Source organism: Oreochromis niloticus, linkage group LG16 (genome assembly GCF_001858045.2).
Source record: "Oreochromis niloticus isolate F11D_XX linkage group LG16, O_niloticus_UMD_NMBU, whole genome shotgun sequence".
NCBI lineage: Eukaryota > Metazoa > Chordata > Actinopteri > Cichliformes > Cichlidae > Oreochromis > Oreochromis niloticus.
The window spans coordinates 35,871,617-35,890,077 of record NC_031987.2 but is presented as its reverse complement, the minus strand read 5'-3'; the positions used below and the strand labels follow the sequence as shown (position 1 = coordinate 35,890,077).

The 18,461-nt window shown below is 39.8% G+C and overlaps 2 protein-coding genes across 4 annotated transcripts; both read left to right on the top strand.

The window, feature by feature from the left end:
* The first annotated feature begins 268 nt into the window (after positions 1 to 268).
* LOC112844062 (uncharacterized) lies at positions 269 to 1,556 on the top strand. Its single transcript, XM_025903523.1, has 2 exons — positions 269 to 1,315; positions 1,421 to 1,556. The coding sequence occupies exon 1, from the start codon at positions 278 to 280 to the stop codon at positions 953 to 955; it is 678 nt and encodes a 225-aa protein (XP_025759308.1). The 5' UTR covers positions 269 to 277; the 3' UTR covers positions 956 to 1,315; positions 1,421 to 1,556.
* Positions 1,557 to 1,901: 345 nt separating this feature from the next.
* LOC102076602 (macrophage receptor MARCO) lies at positions 1,902 to 18,078 on the top strand. 3 transcript variants are annotated; one of them, XM_005464607.4, is made up of 16 exons: positions 1,902 to 2,396; positions 3,720 to 3,898; positions 4,666 to 4,752; positions 11,938 to 12,050; positions 12,263 to 12,304; positions 12,394 to 12,420; positions 12,516 to 12,587; positions 13,462 to 13,527; positions 13,797 to 13,823; positions 13,909 to 13,953; positions 14,057 to 14,092; positions 14,173 to 14,253; positions 14,725 to 14,821; positions 15,861 to 15,970; positions 16,547 to 16,666; positions 16,994 to 18,078. In XM_005464607.4, exons 3-16 carry the CDS (start codon positions 4,677 to 4,679, stop codon positions 17,009 to 17,011), a joined length of 930 nt encoding a protein of 309 aa, XP_005464664.3. In that variant the 5' UTR covers positions 1,902 to 2,396; positions 3,720 to 3,898; positions 4,666 to 4,676; the 3' UTR covers positions 17,012 to 18,078. The 3 variants fall into 3 exon arrangements, with proteins under 3 accessions (XP_005464664.3, XP_025759307.1, XP_025759306.1); XM_025903522.1 differs by lacking the exons at positions 1,902 to 2,396; positions 11,938 to 12,050 and having other exon boundaries at positions 3,883 to 3,898; positions 12,263 to 12,420; positions 16,547 to 18,078; XM_025903521.1 differs by lacking the exons at positions 1,902 to 2,396; positions 3,720 to 3,898; positions 4,666 to 4,752 and having other exon boundaries at positions 11,314 to 12,050; positions 16,547 to 18,078.
* Positions 18,079 to 18,461: the final 383 nt, after the last annotated feature.

Sequence of the window (18,461 nt, the reverse complement as noted above, 5' to 3'; positions counted from 1 at the left end):
AAACAACAACAACAACAACAAAAAACTTGATAACATGCACATCTCCAAGTCTTTGTTTTTTGCAACTTTTGAAGTCTGATTTTTGTTTTATAGTTTTATATCTCACCTGTTGTATAAATAAAAAGTAACCCCCCCCCCCCAAAAAAAAATATATATATATTTGATTAATAATCCTTAAATACTGTTATAAAGTGACAGGTGAAATAAAGTGTTGTTTTTATTTAATTGAAGGGAAATTTAACTCTGCCCATTTACATTTTATTCTAGGTTGAACGACATGGAGGCAAAGCTTCGTGTAATTATTGATGACCAAATCGAGAAGTTGGTTCTTCCATCAGGGATTCCACCAACAGTGGAGGAGCTGCAAAGTGTTGTGAAGGATACCTTTGGGATTTCAAACGACTTCAGTGTTCAGTATTTTGACCCAGAATTTCAGGACTACTTCACTCTTCCCAGAACTGACCAGATAAAAGACAAAGACACTGTGAAGGTTGTTGGCATCACCCCGGTCATCCTAAGCTTGACTCCGGCTGATGACAGTTTTGGGAGCCCCTGTGGTCAACTGTCAGCTGACTATGACTCCTCATATGCTGAGTCAGTTGTATCCAGTGCAGACTCTGCTGCAACCACATCTTCTCAGGACGCCATTATTCTCAAAAGGCAGAAGACCACAGAACGTCATGAGCCCTGGCCGAAGCAGTTCCCCATTCCACAGTTTGCATATGAAACTGAGATATACCTGGAAAGAGCCACTGAGGAGTATAAAAAGAATGGAAATCTTCTGCCCACATCCAAAGTAAAGACTGACATTCTCGAGAAGTTGGCTGAAACTATATTTACATTTACGGCCTATCCTTCAAGTGCACAGGTTAGTTATGTTGCTGAGGCACTTGTGAAAAAATACCCTTGTCTCAAGGAACCTGGCTCTTTCTCAGGTTATTATGGTTGGCAATAAAGCATCAAATACAAGATGGCCAATTATCGTACAAAACTTAGAGGGTTTGGTGTTCCTGAGTTGACATGCAATGCCATGAAACACAAGAGTCCAGGTGACCAGAAGTCTGCAAAGAAAGTGAAAAAGCCTCGGAAAGCACAGGTAAATTACCTTCCTCCATATTCAGCAGGTGAAGATGAGGACAGTCAAGAAGAAGAGAGAATTCAGTTGCTTACTGAAGTCAAGAAAAGAGACAACAACAAAGTGATAAAAGAAAAAATGGCAAAAACATTTGCACATAGATGACATGAAATCATTAACCTGTCCCCCAGCATTGAGGACATCAAAGCCAGATGGCCAGCTTTGTTTGAGGCATCTCATGTGAGTTCCAAATTCATTTTGGGTAGGCTTGTGTGTGTGTTTTTTTATGTAATGTTTCAAGTTTCAAATAATTTGAGGCTGTATCATGTTTTATTTGTCATTCAGCTGCAGGATGAGTTCTACAGGATCACCCTGGTACACCTTGAACCCAAATTCATGTCCATGCTGGATGAATACACTCCCAAGCTGTTGGCCCTTTTCCATTCCAAGGGGGGAGCCATGGGATTGAAGTTGTAGGCTACCATAGCCAAGGTATTTTCCACAGACATTTCAGCTTGGAATTTTATTTAAAGAATTTTGTTGTCAAATTTCAAGACTCATTTGCATGGTGCAACTAACTTTTTTGCATGTTTTTGTCAGTGCAAGAGGACATCAGGAAATGTTGAAACATTGATATAATTAACAACACACTTATGGATTTCATGTTTTAACTGTATTATAAATACACGTCTGTTCTTAGTAAAAATACACAAGTACTGGTATTGCTGGGTTTTTGTTTTGTCCTAAGAAGGAAAAACTCATTTTCAGTCACCAAGCAATCCTAGCAATAACATAACCAGAAATCTGGTCATTCAGTGCTTGATGGTGTACCTTGGGGAGTTCATTGATCAACGGATCAAAGAGTACAGTGTAAGTGTTGAAATAGAAAAATGTTTCTGTTTTTGTTATTCAAATGTGTTAGTCAAAGTGGGAAATATTCCATGTGTGCAATTACAGTCAGAAAAACCCATGTTTTTGTTGTTTCAGGATGCTGATGAGGATGGTGTGTCACAAGATCTTTCTGAACAGAGGATGAAAATCTAGAAAATCAAGGCTGTTGGATCTGAGGAGGATGACATTGGCATTGTGCTGGAGGGTGTGAAAGTTATGCCTCCTCTGGGTAATTTTCCAAGAGCATGTGCAATGCTTGTTGGATTGACATATGCAGTCGATCTTGCCTATCCCAAAGAGCTAAAATACACCTTGGAAGTATTCCAGAAACTTTTTCTTGAACTGGATTGTGCTAAGCTCTCACCAAAAGTGAACAGCCTCAAGAATAAGTTAATGGCTTAAACAAGGACTCTGAAAGAATGAAAGGGAAGTAAGCTCACTCAAAACTTTTGGTTTGTCTTTGTTACATGCAGCTGTCTTTTCAGTTTTCAAGTTAATTTCAACTTATTCAGATTTTACCCAAATGACCTGCAATGTGTTACTCTGTATTTGTGCTCCTTATTTTAATGTTTGTTTTTTATTACCTACAAGTTTGTTAGGAATGTGTCTGTTTGAAAGGCAACAAATTGGAGGAATCACCAGTGACACTTTTCTTTGTTTATATTTTATATTACTATAAAACATTAGTTTAAAACAAGAGTTACATTTTTTTTTAAAGTTTTTGTTAGTCAATCATAAATAAACAACAGAGATAAAGGAAACCAAGTAAAGGATATTCAAACTTCAGGTTCATGTTGACATTTTAGTCTAAAGATTTATTTGTTTTTTACAAAATTGATTTAACATTGGTTTTCAGTATAGAAACATTTTTGTGACCTCCAAACACAGTCACTGTCTACATTCATATAGTTACTTCATGTTGCTGTTGCTCTGTACACAGAGCTGTGTGATTAAACTGTTTATCACACTAAAACAAATTTACACCAAGGGAATGTATTTAGGAGATCAGGAGATTGTTGATAAGAATTCATTGTATGCAAGTTAAATTAAACAGAAAAATGTTATATTATAAATTCTCATGTTTTATTTTCCACAGTAAAACCAATTACTGTTTCAATGTTTTCTTTGTGAAATTGATTCATTTTACTCAGAAAAGAAGTTAAATTAATTTGATTTTCTCTTATTATTCAGTCATTATTTATCAAGTTTAATTGGAAAATTATTGAATCAAATTTGAGTTTTACTGAAAAAACAAAAAATGTTCATTTCTTTGTAATGGATATTTTAGTAAGTTTTTACTAAACCTTTGCCAGATAGTTAGTAAATTCAAAGTAATTTTTCTCAGAGATTTATTTCATATGAATTCTTTTTTTTTGTTAAAAGTAGGCCATTTTAACCTTCAATTTGAGATTTCGTCCCTAAATCCAAAACATATTTACAGTTGAATTCTATTAATATCTACTTTTGTTTTCTGTTTGAATTTAATTAACATTTTCTCTACATTTTACATAAATCTTTTGAAATTAAAATCTACTTAATTATTTTAAGTGTCACTTTGTTGCCATAGGTTTTTAAAGTAACCTCTAGTCACAGTTTTTACAGTGTGGGTCTCTGATATATTCATGTAATATATTATGACAGAAAGTGCTACAGAATGCTTTCAAAGTTTCATCCTCCACAGCATGTGTCCTGATCAGCAGGTTCCTCTTTGGCTCAGTGTTAACGTAATTATCTGATTATTCCTATGAAGCAGTGCCAGAAGCTGCATTGCATTTCCACAGTTGATTGAGATTAAGCCGGACTCAACGTGCAAGCATAGCAGATTGGGCTGCAGTTCTGCTGGACCATGACCAGGAAGAGATGCAGCTCCATCAGACATCTCCAGTACAGGACTAGAGCTTTCCCAGGCACTGAGCAGGAAACAGCACTGAGGTAAGACACGCTACACGGACTATAATGCATGAACATACCTGAACTGTTATACTTAATTACATATTAGGGGAAAAGTTATTCTCCATTATTTAATGGGTTTTATGAACATTAGAGTTTACAGTGGAGGGACTACGGCCCTGCATTGGAGGTCTTTCAGATTATTTAACTTCAAGTTTGTAATCTGTGTTTGGCATTGCAGCCGAGTCCAGGGTAAGAAAACTTAAGTTCCACTGTGAGCTGGAAGAGTCACAACTGCGAAGGGTGAATTATTTTAAGCATGATGCGAACAAGTTCTAAATCTGTCTCTCATGCACACACATGCAGACCACACAAATGTGCACCTGTCTAAAGACAGATCTGACTTAAACTACAATCATTTGTTTTGATCTGAAGTATAATAAATGAGGCTTCTGCTCTTTAAACTGTTGTCTCATATTAGGTCAACTTAAACAAATTATATTCATGCCATCTGTCATAAAATATCTGATCTCAGGGCCCACACACATCCGTTGCCTGACATTGGTGTGGCTCTCCAAGCAGCTTTGCAACCCAGTGAAACCCTTCTTTCATGCTGTGTCTGAATTATTAATTACATATCTGTCATCAGTGATGGTTTCATGGATCTTTCTGCTAGTCTCCTCATCAGATTTTCCACCTGATAGAAAAAGAGGGTGGGTGTTGGTTCGTAAGGAGAGACATGCAGCCATATTTAAATGATCACAGAGGGAAACAGTATTTTCCTTAGTGGTCATGATTTGTGGTTGCAGGAAGTGTTGAGATGCTGACTCAGCTGATTCTAGGATGGACTGCATTGCTAAGCAGCCTCCCATCGGCTGCTTCCTCTATTACAACAAGTAAGTCAAACAATAACACTGAATAACAGTTAAGTCCATAAACACTGACACTTTCTTGCCTGCTAAGCTAAAGCACCCACCTCAGTGAGTTTCAGATTAAACCATTAAGATGTGATTGATACTTCAAATGGCAAGGGCCCTTCGTGGTCATACGACAAGTAGTGGATATTGGCTATGAGGCGGTGTGGTCGAACAAGGGAGGGGCCACACAGATATATCACGTTGACCTCCTTAAAGCATGGAGAGAGGCTGAAAACACTTCTGTGTTAAGGCCTGGTGAAGGAGAGAGCTGAGTTGGGGCTGGAGATGCCAAATTAACCAAAAATATTGAAGTAACTGTCTGTTAATTAGCATTAATAATAATAATAATAATAATAATGGATTGGATTTATATAGCGCTTTTCAAGGCACCCAAAGCGCTTTACAATGCCATTATTCATTCACGCTCCCTAAGTAAGTATTGTAAGTATTTCCCTTACCTGGCAGCTCCATCTTGAACGTCCTTTATTGAATATATCCACTGTGCAACTTTGTACATGTCCAAACCATCTCAGCCTTGCCACTTTGTTTCCAAACTGCTCAGGCTGAACTGTTCCTCTGATGAACTTATTGTGGCGTAAATAAGGCACGGCGGGACAACAGATTGTAATTTTGAGCCATTTATTTACACTGGCTGCAGCACCCAGGCTGCCAGCCGCATGTCACACCACAAGACCACTCATAACCCTGCTTCCCCGTGATTTAACACCACGGCCGTGATGTGCAGATGCCATACAGGTGCGTCCGCACGGCACCGCAGACCACGCCCCACCACACTCATATTTAACCCTGTCCATCCTGCTCACTCTGAAAATCCTGACATCTTATGCTCTGCCTTCTGTTTTTTTGTCAGTCCCACCATCTCCAAACGATACATCATAGCAGGTCTCACTAACATCCTGTAAACCTCCCCTTTCACTCTTGCTGCTATTGTTCTGTCACAAATCGCCCCTGACACTCATCTCCACCCACTCCACCCTGCCTGCTCTCTCTTCTTCACCACTCTTGTGCACTGTCTATTGCCTTGGATGGCTGACTTCAGGTATGTAAACTCATCTATCCTTATTACCTCTGCTCCTTCCATGTTCACCTTTCCACCTCTCCCTCTCATTCACACTAGAGATGGCACGATACCAATTTTTTATGACCGATACCAATATCATAAATTTGGATATCTGCCGATACCAATATGAATCCAATATAGTGTATTTTTTAATCAGTAAAACTGGGTTTTTTAATATCTTGCTGCATTTTGTATAAGTTCATACTCAAGTTTAAAAAAACAAAAAAACACTAAAGCTATTCTGTTATACCTGTATGCAAAAAATACACTGCACCCAAAATATTTCATAGTTCAGCAACACTGATCAATCTAATAAACTTAAACCTGCTCCATCCTCCCTATTCTGGTATTTTAAAGAGTACTTAGCAGAACTATTAAACAACCTAACTAATAGGGTTGCAAACTCCCAACAAAAAAAATAGGAAACCACCCCCCACCCTCCGCCTCGTGATGACGTAATCAACATAATCAACCTTAATTTAATGCACGTGTAAAAGTAAATGCACAGAAATCAATATTTTTTCAAGAATAATTAAATAGATTCAACATCTTTCTTCAACAGAATTGCAGACTGCACAGATGGTACCGTCCCAAAGGAAAAAGTACTATAGCTTACTAGGGTATATTAGACTTAATAGCTCCTATATACAATAATGGATTTCTATACATTTTACATCAGATTAAAACTTCGATTGTAAGATTCAGATAATTATTTGTTAAAAGCTAGACATTTTAAATGAGAATAAGCATGTTTTTGTACCCCCCCCCCCCCTTTCCCTGTTAATGCCCTACCTGCCCCCCTGCCCAAACTTTGCTAGATCCGCCCCTGCACAGTTACCAGCCGTCAGCTACGTAGAAAAGGATCCTGGTGTAGAAAGTAATATTAAATACATTCTAACAACAGCTTATCAAGCTTAAACGTTCTGCTGTTGTTCAGCCGCTGGTTTCCTCTTTCTGGAGCAAAGTGGGCCAAAAACAAAGAAGAGAGACGGACTCGTGACAGAAATACCGATCAGCTGATCATTGATCAGTTTCATGATTGAAGTAGCAACAGGAGAGGGAGGGAGAGAGAGGCAGTCGCTCGATATATCGATTGTTAAGCCTAACGTGGGAATGCTTTACAAACATTCAGAGATGAACTTACATACTTGCTTTATTTCTCTCTGGGATAACTTTCTTGGAGATGAAATGCCGGTTTGGAAGCACGCAGCATGGTAAATGGACTGATTCTTATATAGCGCTTTTCTACTCTCCCGGAGTACTCACAGCGCTCTATACAACATGCCTCATTCACACCCACTCATACAAGCACTTCTAAACTCAAGTGCAACTAATAAGCATTCACACACATTCACACTCCGATGAACGCATCGGAAGGCAATTTGGGGTTAGTATCTTGCCCAAGGATATTTGGCATGCAGACTGGAGGAGCCAGGAATCGAACCACCAACCTTCCAATCAGTAGCTGATCTGTTCTACCACCTGAGCCACAGCCACCCTCTATGAGCATTTGGAGCCATGCTCCAAATGCTCATAGAGGGTGGCTCGGCAGTCTCAACCAGACCGCCGAGAGGTCTCGCACGCCACAGCGCTCTATCACGTGACGTGGCAAGTTTTGTGAGGTGCTTTCGTGTTATTTAATGGATCGGATTACATTTTTTATTTCTCTCCTAATTTAGGTCAGTATCGGACCGATACGTAATATCGGATCAGTCAATCCCTAATTCACACATATGTACTCTGTCTCGCTTCTACTGACTCCTCTCCTCTCCACTGCATACCTCCACATCTCCTTGGTCTCTTCCACCTTCTGCCAACTCTCACTACGGATCACAATGTCATTACATCCACAGAGACTCCTGCATGACCTCATCTGTCAGCCTGTCCATCTCACAGCAAACAAGAAGGGGCTCAGAGCTGATCCCTGATATAATCCCACCCCTACCTTGAATTTATCTGTAACTCCTACCATATACCTCACCACTATCTCACTATCCTTGTACATGTCCTGTGCTGTGTCCTGTGTGTGTCTCACATACTTTGAGTTCCTCATGCAGCACCTCAGTTCCTCTCTTGGCACTCTATTATCTGCATTCTTGAGAGCCACAAAGAGTCAGTGCAACTCCTTCTGACCTTCTCCATTCTTCTCCATCAACACTCTTAAAGCAAACATCACATAGAGCTCTTTCTTGATATGGAGCCATACTGCTGCTCACTGATTGTCACCTCTCTTCTCAGCCTAGCTTCCACAACATTTTCCTTTATCTTCATAGTATGGGTCATTAACTTTATCCCTGTGTAGTTACTAGACCTCTGCATATCACCCTTGCTCTTGAACATCAGTACCAGTGTCCTGATGCATGCTCAGTCATCCAGGTGAGTAAACCCGAAAAGTTGATTCTGTTCATGTGGACGTAGTGTTTTCAGTGGGAGAAAAGTTTCGTCATCATCCAAGTGACTTCTTCAGTCTCAGCTAGAGTTGGATGTCTCTAGACCAGTCTTGGTCTCGAGACCACTTTTATGTGGTCTTGGTCTCGGTCTTGGTCTCACTGTCTCAGTCTTGCTCTCTCAGATCGACATAGTGCTCGGGAGATTTTTTGGAGTGTAATTTGTTTCATAGATGTCTGACTGACAACTGTATAAAACAAAAACTACTCACAATATTCGAAGCACATAGCGCACCGTCATAAATTCCCCCTAATTTTGGTATGATCCGAGCTCAGGCACTAGGCAACTGAGCACAGCACTTATGCCTGTGAGCGAGGGGGGAGAAGCTGCTGCCTGTGAGTTTGCTGCAGGCAGAGGAGAGCTTACGTTTGAGCAGGTACCAAAGCAAGGTACAAATAATGTACATATGACGGTGTATCACAAAAGATTGATATAAACTGATCACTTGGCCCATATTGTGTTACTTGCTCTTCGAGTGAATCAACAAATGGCGAAATGAAAAGCTGAACAACAATGCTGCTGTTTTTCAGAGAGTCTTAGCTTACATGTGTGTTTATTTCATATTTTCAGTTGTTACCCTCCACGGCTAAACAAAGCACGAAATCGGTTTGTCAGGAGTTTTCCTGTAGTGCAACAGTTATGTACTGATGAACACAACAATGGACATAAGGAGCTTCTTTCAAAGAAAAAATTTTATTTTATATATTATGGTTTGTATGTTGTTCAGTATATTTCTTTGCAAAACAAGGGGAATTTCAATACACAGCAGTATATTCACAGTTGAAACCAGATATTTACATACACTTTAGGGAAAAAAACAAGAACATTTTTTTTTACTGTTAAACATCAATTTAGAGTAAACTTGTTTTGTTTTAGATAAATAAATATTGAAATATCTTTTGAATTAGTTTAATGTCAAAATAAAGCGAGAGGGAGCTATTTTTTATCACTCTCATCAGATTTCAGAGTACATATACACTAAGTTTATTGTTAATTAATAAGAAAACTCCAGACGATTCCATTCTGAGCTTAAGAAGCTTCTGATAGGTTAGTAGAGTCCATGTGAGTAATTTGGTGGCACACCTGTGGATGCATATAAGGCACACAGAGCCTGTTTCTTTGACATGGGAAAATCAAGAGATATCAACCAAAACACCAGGAAAAGAATTGTGGAGCTCCATAAGTGTGGCTCAATTTTAAATACAATTTGGTGCCACTTGCAATTAAGAAATACTCTCTTTACTCTTAAATTTAACAAATATGTTTTTATATTTATCAATCTAAAAAAAATAAACATTTAGTCTGATTTGATGTTACAATTAAAAAAGTGTTTGTGTTTTTATCTGAAGAGTATGTAAATATCTGGTTTCCACTGTATATTTGATGATGTTGGTGTTTGGCTTGATTGTCAGCACAAAGAGGGAGAGACAGGAACAGAGATGGAACAAGAGCCAGCTGAGAGAGACGTGTTAGTCAAATGGTTGTTTATAGAACATGTATCTCGTACCTAGTGTAACTTTTTAGATACCATTTGTTACTTTTCAAATTCTATATTTATTAAGTTATGCAGGCTTGTTTGCACAACAAGGCTAAATAATTATATAAACTTTTCTGAATCTAAATAGTGTACTTTGGTAGAATTAAAAAATAAGTGTAGTGCAGGTCTATGATGATTTTCAGTGCTACTATCATCTAGTTCTGATTCTGGTTCTGTCTTGGTTACTGTTGTAGTCCTGTTTTAATTCCGGATCAGTTCTGGGTCTGGTTGAATTGGGGTTTAGTCCCTGTGTCTTGATACAGGCCCGACTTTGTTCTGCCTTGCTGCTTAATTAAAAAACTAGTTTAAGGTGTCCTGCATATGTGATATATTTTTTTTTTTCCTATATGAAGGCATTCTTTTTTGAACAAAACTCAAAACAGAGCCTATTAATGTTTCAGTCATTTCTACCCTCACTTAATTTCCTTTCGCTGCTCAGCTCTCACACAGTGGCTCAGCTATGCTCCAATCCCTCCATATTGTGGCCAATCACATGCGAGGATATAGGATAATATCATTATGTGAAAAACACCGAGGGTGAGAGACGCAACAGTCAAGTGGAGCGTGCGTCTGTCCTCTCAGTAAGTGAGTGAGACAGTAGACAGCGGTGAGGAGGGCTGTGCAAAGGCAAAAACACATAAATATGCCTGACACCTGTAAAAAACTGCAGCATCTGGCTGCAGTTTAAAGAATTTTTTTGTCTCGACTTGGTCTTGTCTTGGTCTCGATACCCTCTGCTCTTGGTCTTGTCTTGGTCTCGGTTTAGGCGGTCTTGACTACAAGTCTAGTCTCAGCTGACTGCAGGTTTCCCCAATCTTATAAACAGTACATTTGCACAATAACTGAAACCAGCCCACTGAATGAATGTGAGGTCAGCTCCTTGATCATTAATATGCAAACTGTCATGACCATTGATTAACAACCATTGATCAATGGCCATGAGTACCATTCACAGAGTGTTGGGGAATGGCAGCATTGTCACATGGTGAAAGATGTTGCTATGGTTAGTGCTGTGGCAGGCAGAGTGTGGGCCGACACGCAGTACTTGAACAACAGAATGAACTAAGGAAGGCCTCCTTGACTCCGCGCTCAAACCAGCGTTCCTTCCTGTCCAGGATGTGTACATCCTCATCATTGAAAGAGTGTCCACTGGCCTGTAGGTATGAATAGACTGCCGAGCCTGACGAGGCAGCTGTTCTGTTGTGCCATCCAGTTTGCCGGAGGTTGTTTGGTTTCCTCGATGTATAAAATATGGCAGGACTGGAGAAACGCTGGTCTTTGATCACTAGCTGTTGATCAATGGTCATGACAATTTACATTTTAATAATCAACGAACTGACCTCTCAGCCCATTGTTCCTTCAGTGGTGCTAGTTTCAGTCATTATGCAAATGTACTGTTTATAATGTTGGAAACCTGCAGTCAGCTGAGACTGAAGAAGTCACTTGGATGAGTGACAAAACATTTCTCTCACTGAAAACGTCCAGATGAACAGAATCAACGTTTTGGGATCGGTACCAGTACATTTCTTTTCCATTCCTCGGGCATCTTCTCTTTCTCCAAGATTGTGGTGAACAGTCTGGTTAAAACGCCCACAAAAGGTCTGCTGCCCTCTCTCCTAGAAATCTGCCAACCACCTTTCCATTCTTCATTCTCTTCATAGCTGCCCACACTTGTGCAGGGCATTAGCAAGGATGAAGTGTGGGCTGCTTTGAAGAGAATAAAGAGTGGAAAGGTGGTTGGTGACTGCACATGCAGCAGCATGACTGCTGTGCAGGCAGTAGTGCAAGTCAGACAGTGAAATATACAAATCAAGAATCAATGCCCCACAATATTTAATGCCTTAGCCACAGAGCCTTGATCATAGGATCTCTCTGGATAACATGATGTCATGGATGGTACGTAAAATCACAAACACAAGATGTAATTTGTATTTAGAAAGTGTTCATGACCTTCTTTGTTAAGATTTTCACTTCACATACTGCCTAAAACCTTCACTATGTCATGACTATAGATCGGATTGATCTCAGTGCCCTCCTTTCCCAGAATACACAGGGAACACAGTAATTAACATGATTTTTGTACTGTCTGCCTGTGCAGGATTCCCATCCAGTAGAGGTAGCAGGTGGTCAGTTTCAAAATGTGAAGTCTTCATCCCTCCTCCTCTTCCACCACCTATGTTTCCTCCAATCAAATGGAAAGCAGAGTTAATGGTGATGATCTCCCCCCTCTCTGTCACCCACAAATTAGCTTTGTTTTAAAATAATTCCTTTAAGACTTTCTTCAGGAATAAATGTTTCAAACCCTTTAGCCTTTAGCCTAACCTTTAGCACCCACATTGATTCATTCAAAGAAAAAAAAGGTTTGAAAATTGAAGCAAGATGTAAAACAACTAATTTTTTGTAATTTCTCTGTAACTCTCCAGGTTGACATAACAGAACACATCACAGGACCTAAAGGAGAAAAAGTATGCAGGACCTTCTTTTTACATATTTAAAAACACCCACACCCCCACCCATTTGTACTATTTCAGTAATGGTACTGTTACTGTTACAGGGCTGCAGGGGAGCCAAAGGACCGAAGGTACAGTGTAAGACAGTTATCCCATCTTTTCAGGCACATAAATATTGCATGTAAGACTTCATAAAAGCAAAAGCTAACTGGTGAGTGTATTTCAGGGTCAGCTTGGTGTGTTAGGTCCAGAGGGAGAAGGTGGAATGCAAGGAGCCATGGGACAGCCAGGTCAAAAGGTTATACAAAGTCCGTCCATACAGACATACACCACAACACTGAATACATGGTAATATGGGGGTAACAAGGAAAGACTTGCTCTGATCAAATAGAAACAGAAATTACTATTTAATTCAAGAACTAAAAGAAGTAAAATGAGGAGAAAAGAAGGAGGAAGTTCTGTCAGAGGTTAAAAGGGAGTTTTTCCTTCCCACTGTCACCAACGTGCTTGCTCATAGGGGGTCATATGATTGTTGGGTTTTCTCTGTATGTGTTATTGTAGGGTCAATATAAAGCGCCTTGAGGTGACTGTTGTTGTGATTTGGCGCTGTATAACTAAAACTGAACTGAAATGTCAGGTGTAAAAGTAATGGATAAAGAGACCTAACATGTAAAATAAAGAATTCCAGAGAATTGAAACAGTGGTGAAAAAATGAAAAAGAAAGTCTTTGTGTAACACCTCCAACCCCCCACAAATGGGTGGGGGCATTTGCTCTTGGTTTGCTGTTGGCTGCCAGGGTTGATTTTGTTATTAATTATGGTTGTAATGCTTGTGCTACCTTTTATTTCTTGTGCACACCAAGGTCTTTCAATAAGTATAAATGACTCATCTTATACAGTTTAGGTCATCCTCTAAAAAGGGGCAAAGTTTCATGTTTTTACAGGAAACACCAAGCATAGAAAACATATCACTAACTGGTTCTCAGGTGTATCAGTTGCCTTTCCATCCAAAGCCAGATGTCATCAGTATTTAGTTTCCTTTTACCATTGTTATAGGTTTTAGGAATATTAGATGTGATAGACATCATCAATGTTGCATTTATTGAAATAATGTACAAATCTAAATTTTTACACAGTGAAAATATGAGCTGATATGAGTCAATCTTTCCACAGGGAGAGAAGGGAGACAGAGGCTGGAGGGGCCTGTATGGAGACATAGGAACTCCTGGGATGATGAAGGTACATTAAAGCCTGGATATATTATTTATATGACTAACCAGCCATTGCCATAGTATATACTACCTGATTTAGGACACATCCCATAAACTACATTAAAGACTGCGCTGAATGGATGAGTTAGTCCTGACCACATGTAGACATATATGTTATTCACACTCATCCTGACTCCTGTCTGGAAACCAAACAGCAGTTTCCCATTTGCCATCAGTTTGCTATTTGTATTTTGTTTTAATACTACTGATACTAACTACCTTTGTGTGTTTTTGTAGGGCAATAAGGGGCAAAGGGGATTCAGTGTAAGTGTTGTTGTTTTTTTAACTGTTATACATTTATACATTTTATACATATTTTCTGATTACACTTGCTATTTTTATTGATTAGGGTGATAAAGGTGTCAAAGGAAAAACAGGCCTGAAGGGAGAGAAGGTGAAGACATCAAAATCAAAATAAGAAAAAACATTGCTCCTGCATTTGTTCCTGTTAGACATTATGTGACTGCCTTGGCTGATGAATCTGTGTGTCTCTGCAGGGGGAGCGCGGCATCCCTGGAAACCCAGGACAGAAGGTGAAGAACTGGCTGAGACACATTCAGTGAAAATCTCCCACTGTGCAGTATGTTAAGGCCATTCTGTTGTGCTGGTGCAGGGAGACCCAGGCCAATGGGGCGCTGCAGGGAAGAGGGGGGAGGAGGGATCCAGAGGAAAGCCTGGAGACAGGGGGAGCATGGTAGGCACGCAGAATGAATGGAAACACAGTGTGTGCATGGTGGAAAACCCTGCAAGGGGTTGGCAATGCTAGAGTCGGAAGTATGACACACAAGTGTGTGTGTGATATTGTTCCCATTGCAGTTATGCCTTTTTGTTTAAAGACCTGCTGGTTGAAACAAAAGCTAGCTGTGAGGTGGGCATCTAGTAAACCTGAAGTTTTGTACCGACTTTGACACACACACACACACACACACGTACTGTTTATATGAATTCTAGATCTGAAAAACTGCTTAGTAGATTCATATATTTAAAAAGGCACCTATGTTCTAAATATCATTTTGTTGATGTGAAACAGCAACTTCTTACCTCTCACTGTCCATAGACATTTGCTGCTTGGTGGGATGTTACCCTTAATAGGATATAGCTGAATGTAAGAAGTTTGTACCTCAGTTTGTCTGCTCCAAATGAATGGAGTGATCACTGTATGCAGGGGCCAAAGGGATCTCGTGGGCCCAAAGGGCTTCGAGGTCATCTTGGTCATGCAGGGCGTCATGGTCAGACTGGAGAACCTGGACTTCCTGGACAAGGTTTGTGACAACATGTTTATCAGTTTTGATGTACTTTATAGTGCATATAAATATATAGTCATGATATTGGTACAGAAGATAAAGATTTAATAAGTTTTATTTAAATTTGATTTCACCAGAAGTCTGATTGAGGTTAGGAAATTCTTTTCAAGGTTCAAGACTTTTTAGACAGTGACAGCATCAGGGAGGCATGAAACTGTGCTAAAGAAACTATGCTCTGTAATGTAATTATTTATATTACAGAGAATACTCCCATCTACATCTCTACACTGTATAAAATTGTATATAATTACTTTTTTTTTTCTTTGGTCACGCCTTTTTGTGTGACATTGCTTTTTCCAGATGTTTGCACAACCAATAAAGCCACAAGAACCATTTTAATGCTGCAGACTCCAGGTTTATATAACCTGTAATAATCCTTTCATGCAGCATAATAATCGGTATAAAACCACACTTTAGTTCACACTTCATTTCATCACGACTGGACTACTGTAATTCACTGTTTACATGTTTAAGAACAAAAACTCCCTGGAGCGTTTGCAGATTGTCCAAAACACTGCAACAAGCACCTGCCTACATCATTAAACTTCTGCAGCCCTATGTCCCTAGCAGGTCATGTGATCAGGGCCTACTTGTCATTCAAGGCTGAGAACTAAGGGAGACAGAGCTTTTGCCACTGTGGCTCCCAGACTGTGGAACTCTCTCCCACTGAGCTTAAGGTCTCTGGACTCAGTAGCTTCTTTTAAAAAACAACTAAAGACACATCTTTTTAGAATTGCATTTTGTCTGTTTCTGTTTTATACTTTGTCATCCCTGTGTGAAACACTTTGTGATCTTTTATCTAGAAGGGTGCTATATAAATAAAGTTTTACTTACTTACACATTATTTAATAGGGCAATGTCGTTCAGGCCAACGACACAGACATGGAGCAGGCATATATATCCAGAGAGGATAAAGCTGTGACCTGATGGCCTTGTTGAAACAACTTGAAATATAAAATTGTTAGCAGAAAGCTGATTATGCCTTGTGTTTTCTTAGTGTATATCCTACCAGGCATGGAGGGAGAAACAGGAAACCCAGGTCCTCCAGCCACATGCAACTGTTCACAGGTTCAGACCCCACAACGATTGGTGGACAGAGTGCACACGGTCAGTGTCACACTCTGGTTAAACTGTATTACTCTGCTGGGGAGTAATCTTTACACCATCTCACTCCAGTGCATTTTTTAAAGCAAGACTTTTGTTTTATTGGACCTGAAACAGTGGGGAGCAGCACACCCATAGTAACACAGACAAATGGACCAGAATTCACACATGCTAGCTTACCACAGACTTTCAATAAAATGTGATTCTAGCTATGATGACCCAGCAGCTCTGGATTCCTTATTTTGAAACCACTGCCACTAGTAAGCTTTTATAGTCTAACTTTGAAGTCACAGAATAGTTCAGCATGCCATGAGGTCCATCTGCTTGTTCAGTTACATGTTCAGTTACGCTGTAATCGAATTTCTAATTTGTAAACAAAGCAATTCTTTTATGGCTGCTCGTGTTGTGACAGCTGTCAAACTAGCAGTAATCCTTGGTCCAAACACAGGAGGTATAAAACGTTTTCACCCCACCTGCAGTTGTCATGAAGAGGAAACGAGCTGGAGACCTGGACTTTGTACCATTGTGTAAACAAGTTCTTTTGACTGTTCATCAGCAGGCTCATGTGTCACTCCGCAGGTGTTTGTTGCGGATGGAGAGAAAGTGATGAGAAGGCTGCGCGTCGAGAATGTGATGGTGCTTCGCACGGACAGAAAGGCTCTGTACATCTACACTGAGTCTCAGTGGATCAACGTATTGGTAACACACTGCAACAATAGAATGGAAACACAAGATCCAACACACAATACACAACTGTCTGATGTTTAATCATTGGTGAACTCATAAAGGCAGTGAAGTCTCTGTGTTGCTCTCTCTCCACACAAACACACGATTTGAGCATTTCTTCTTATAATTCCACATACTGAAGCTTTAAATTATTATTGATTATGATAATGATTATTCATTTTTTTATTGTGGCAACAAGCACAAATCAGTGTAGCCCATATATCAACAGCTATGCAGCTAGAAGTGGGGGTCAATCACAGTGTCTTCTTTTCTGTGTGTTTTCATCCCTGCGTGGAGCAGCAGGATCCCCGACACTGATGGCATACTGAAGCTGAACAAGACCTCCAACCTCAGCTGTCCATTAGCAGTGAGATCTGTGGAAGTGTCTGACCAGCTCCTCTAACATTTACAAGCATTTCCTTGGATTTATGTGACCACTCTAATATGACCCATAAACATCCTTTTGTGAAAACTCGAGCTGAATGTTTTCACCACCACCATGTTGGTGTTGTGCCATGATGAGCGAGGGAAGGATCATCAGCGTTGTCTAATTGTCCATCACAGACTGTTGGTCACTGAACATCCTCCGGATCACCCCTGCAGCATTTCTAACTTTAGTAATCACCATCATTTACAAAATTTACATGTTATATTTAAAAAGATCCGACTCTGACAACTGAAAGCATAACGTCATCAGGACTCTACTGTGTGACTCTACTGAGGACACAGAGTAAGGGAGGAGGCTCATTTCCTCACAGACACAAACAGAAGTCACTTAAAATAATGTTCCTATATCGTTGACCTTTTCAGACCCCGAAGCTATGCCTGTCTTTTGTCTCAACTGATGATTTATGCATGCATCATTTAAAAGCACCTAAACAAGTCTTCATCATAACACACCAAAATGAAGTGTTTCTTTCTCGTGATGCTGCAGTGATCCACCTCCTACAAAGAGTTCAATAAAACAAATACTCTGTCTTACTTTGATGTGACCATGCTTGTTTGTTTGTTGTGATTAACAACCTGCTCTGCCACCTGAGCTGCAGCCACACCTAAACGAGGATACATAGCCTTCCAATTTTCAAAACAGTTGTGATTGTCACATTGAGGTAGAGATTTGTAAAACTAACCTGGTTACACCATCTTAAAAAGCAAACATCCATATAACTGCAAAACATGGAAATAGTTTCTTTTGCTTGCCTCTCTTCAGCTTTCTTTGCTGGCTTTAAATGGACTACATTCACACAGTGTTTCTGTCAGTAACATGACTGAGCATAAAGAGTTTCTCAGAGAGAAAGATGGGCAGAGGTTCACCAAGTTGCAAAAAACTGTGTCTGCATCATCAAACACCCGGCAACAGCTCCCCTCAGTTCTCAGATATTAAATCTGGGTGGATCCTACACTGTGCTGAACACGGCTCTCCTCAATGTTTTGTGTTGGTGCTATCAAATTCAAAAGGAGCTGACATTTGGTTTGTTTATTGTTTGTGTTCTCTTATGAACAAAATATGGATTTATTCTATTTTTATTTACATTTTACAAAGCACCTCAACACTTTAATCTTAAGTGAAATTATCTAACAATTCACAAACACACAGCTGTCAAGAAGGTGGGACGTGTATATGGAGACCAAAACCAATTATTATTTTTTATACCAAGGCAAATGGACTGGTTCTTATATAGTGGTTCATGAAATGCCTCATTCACCCAGTCACACACATTCATACACGCACAATCAGATGAGATCGGAGGTGTTTGGGGCCAGAGGC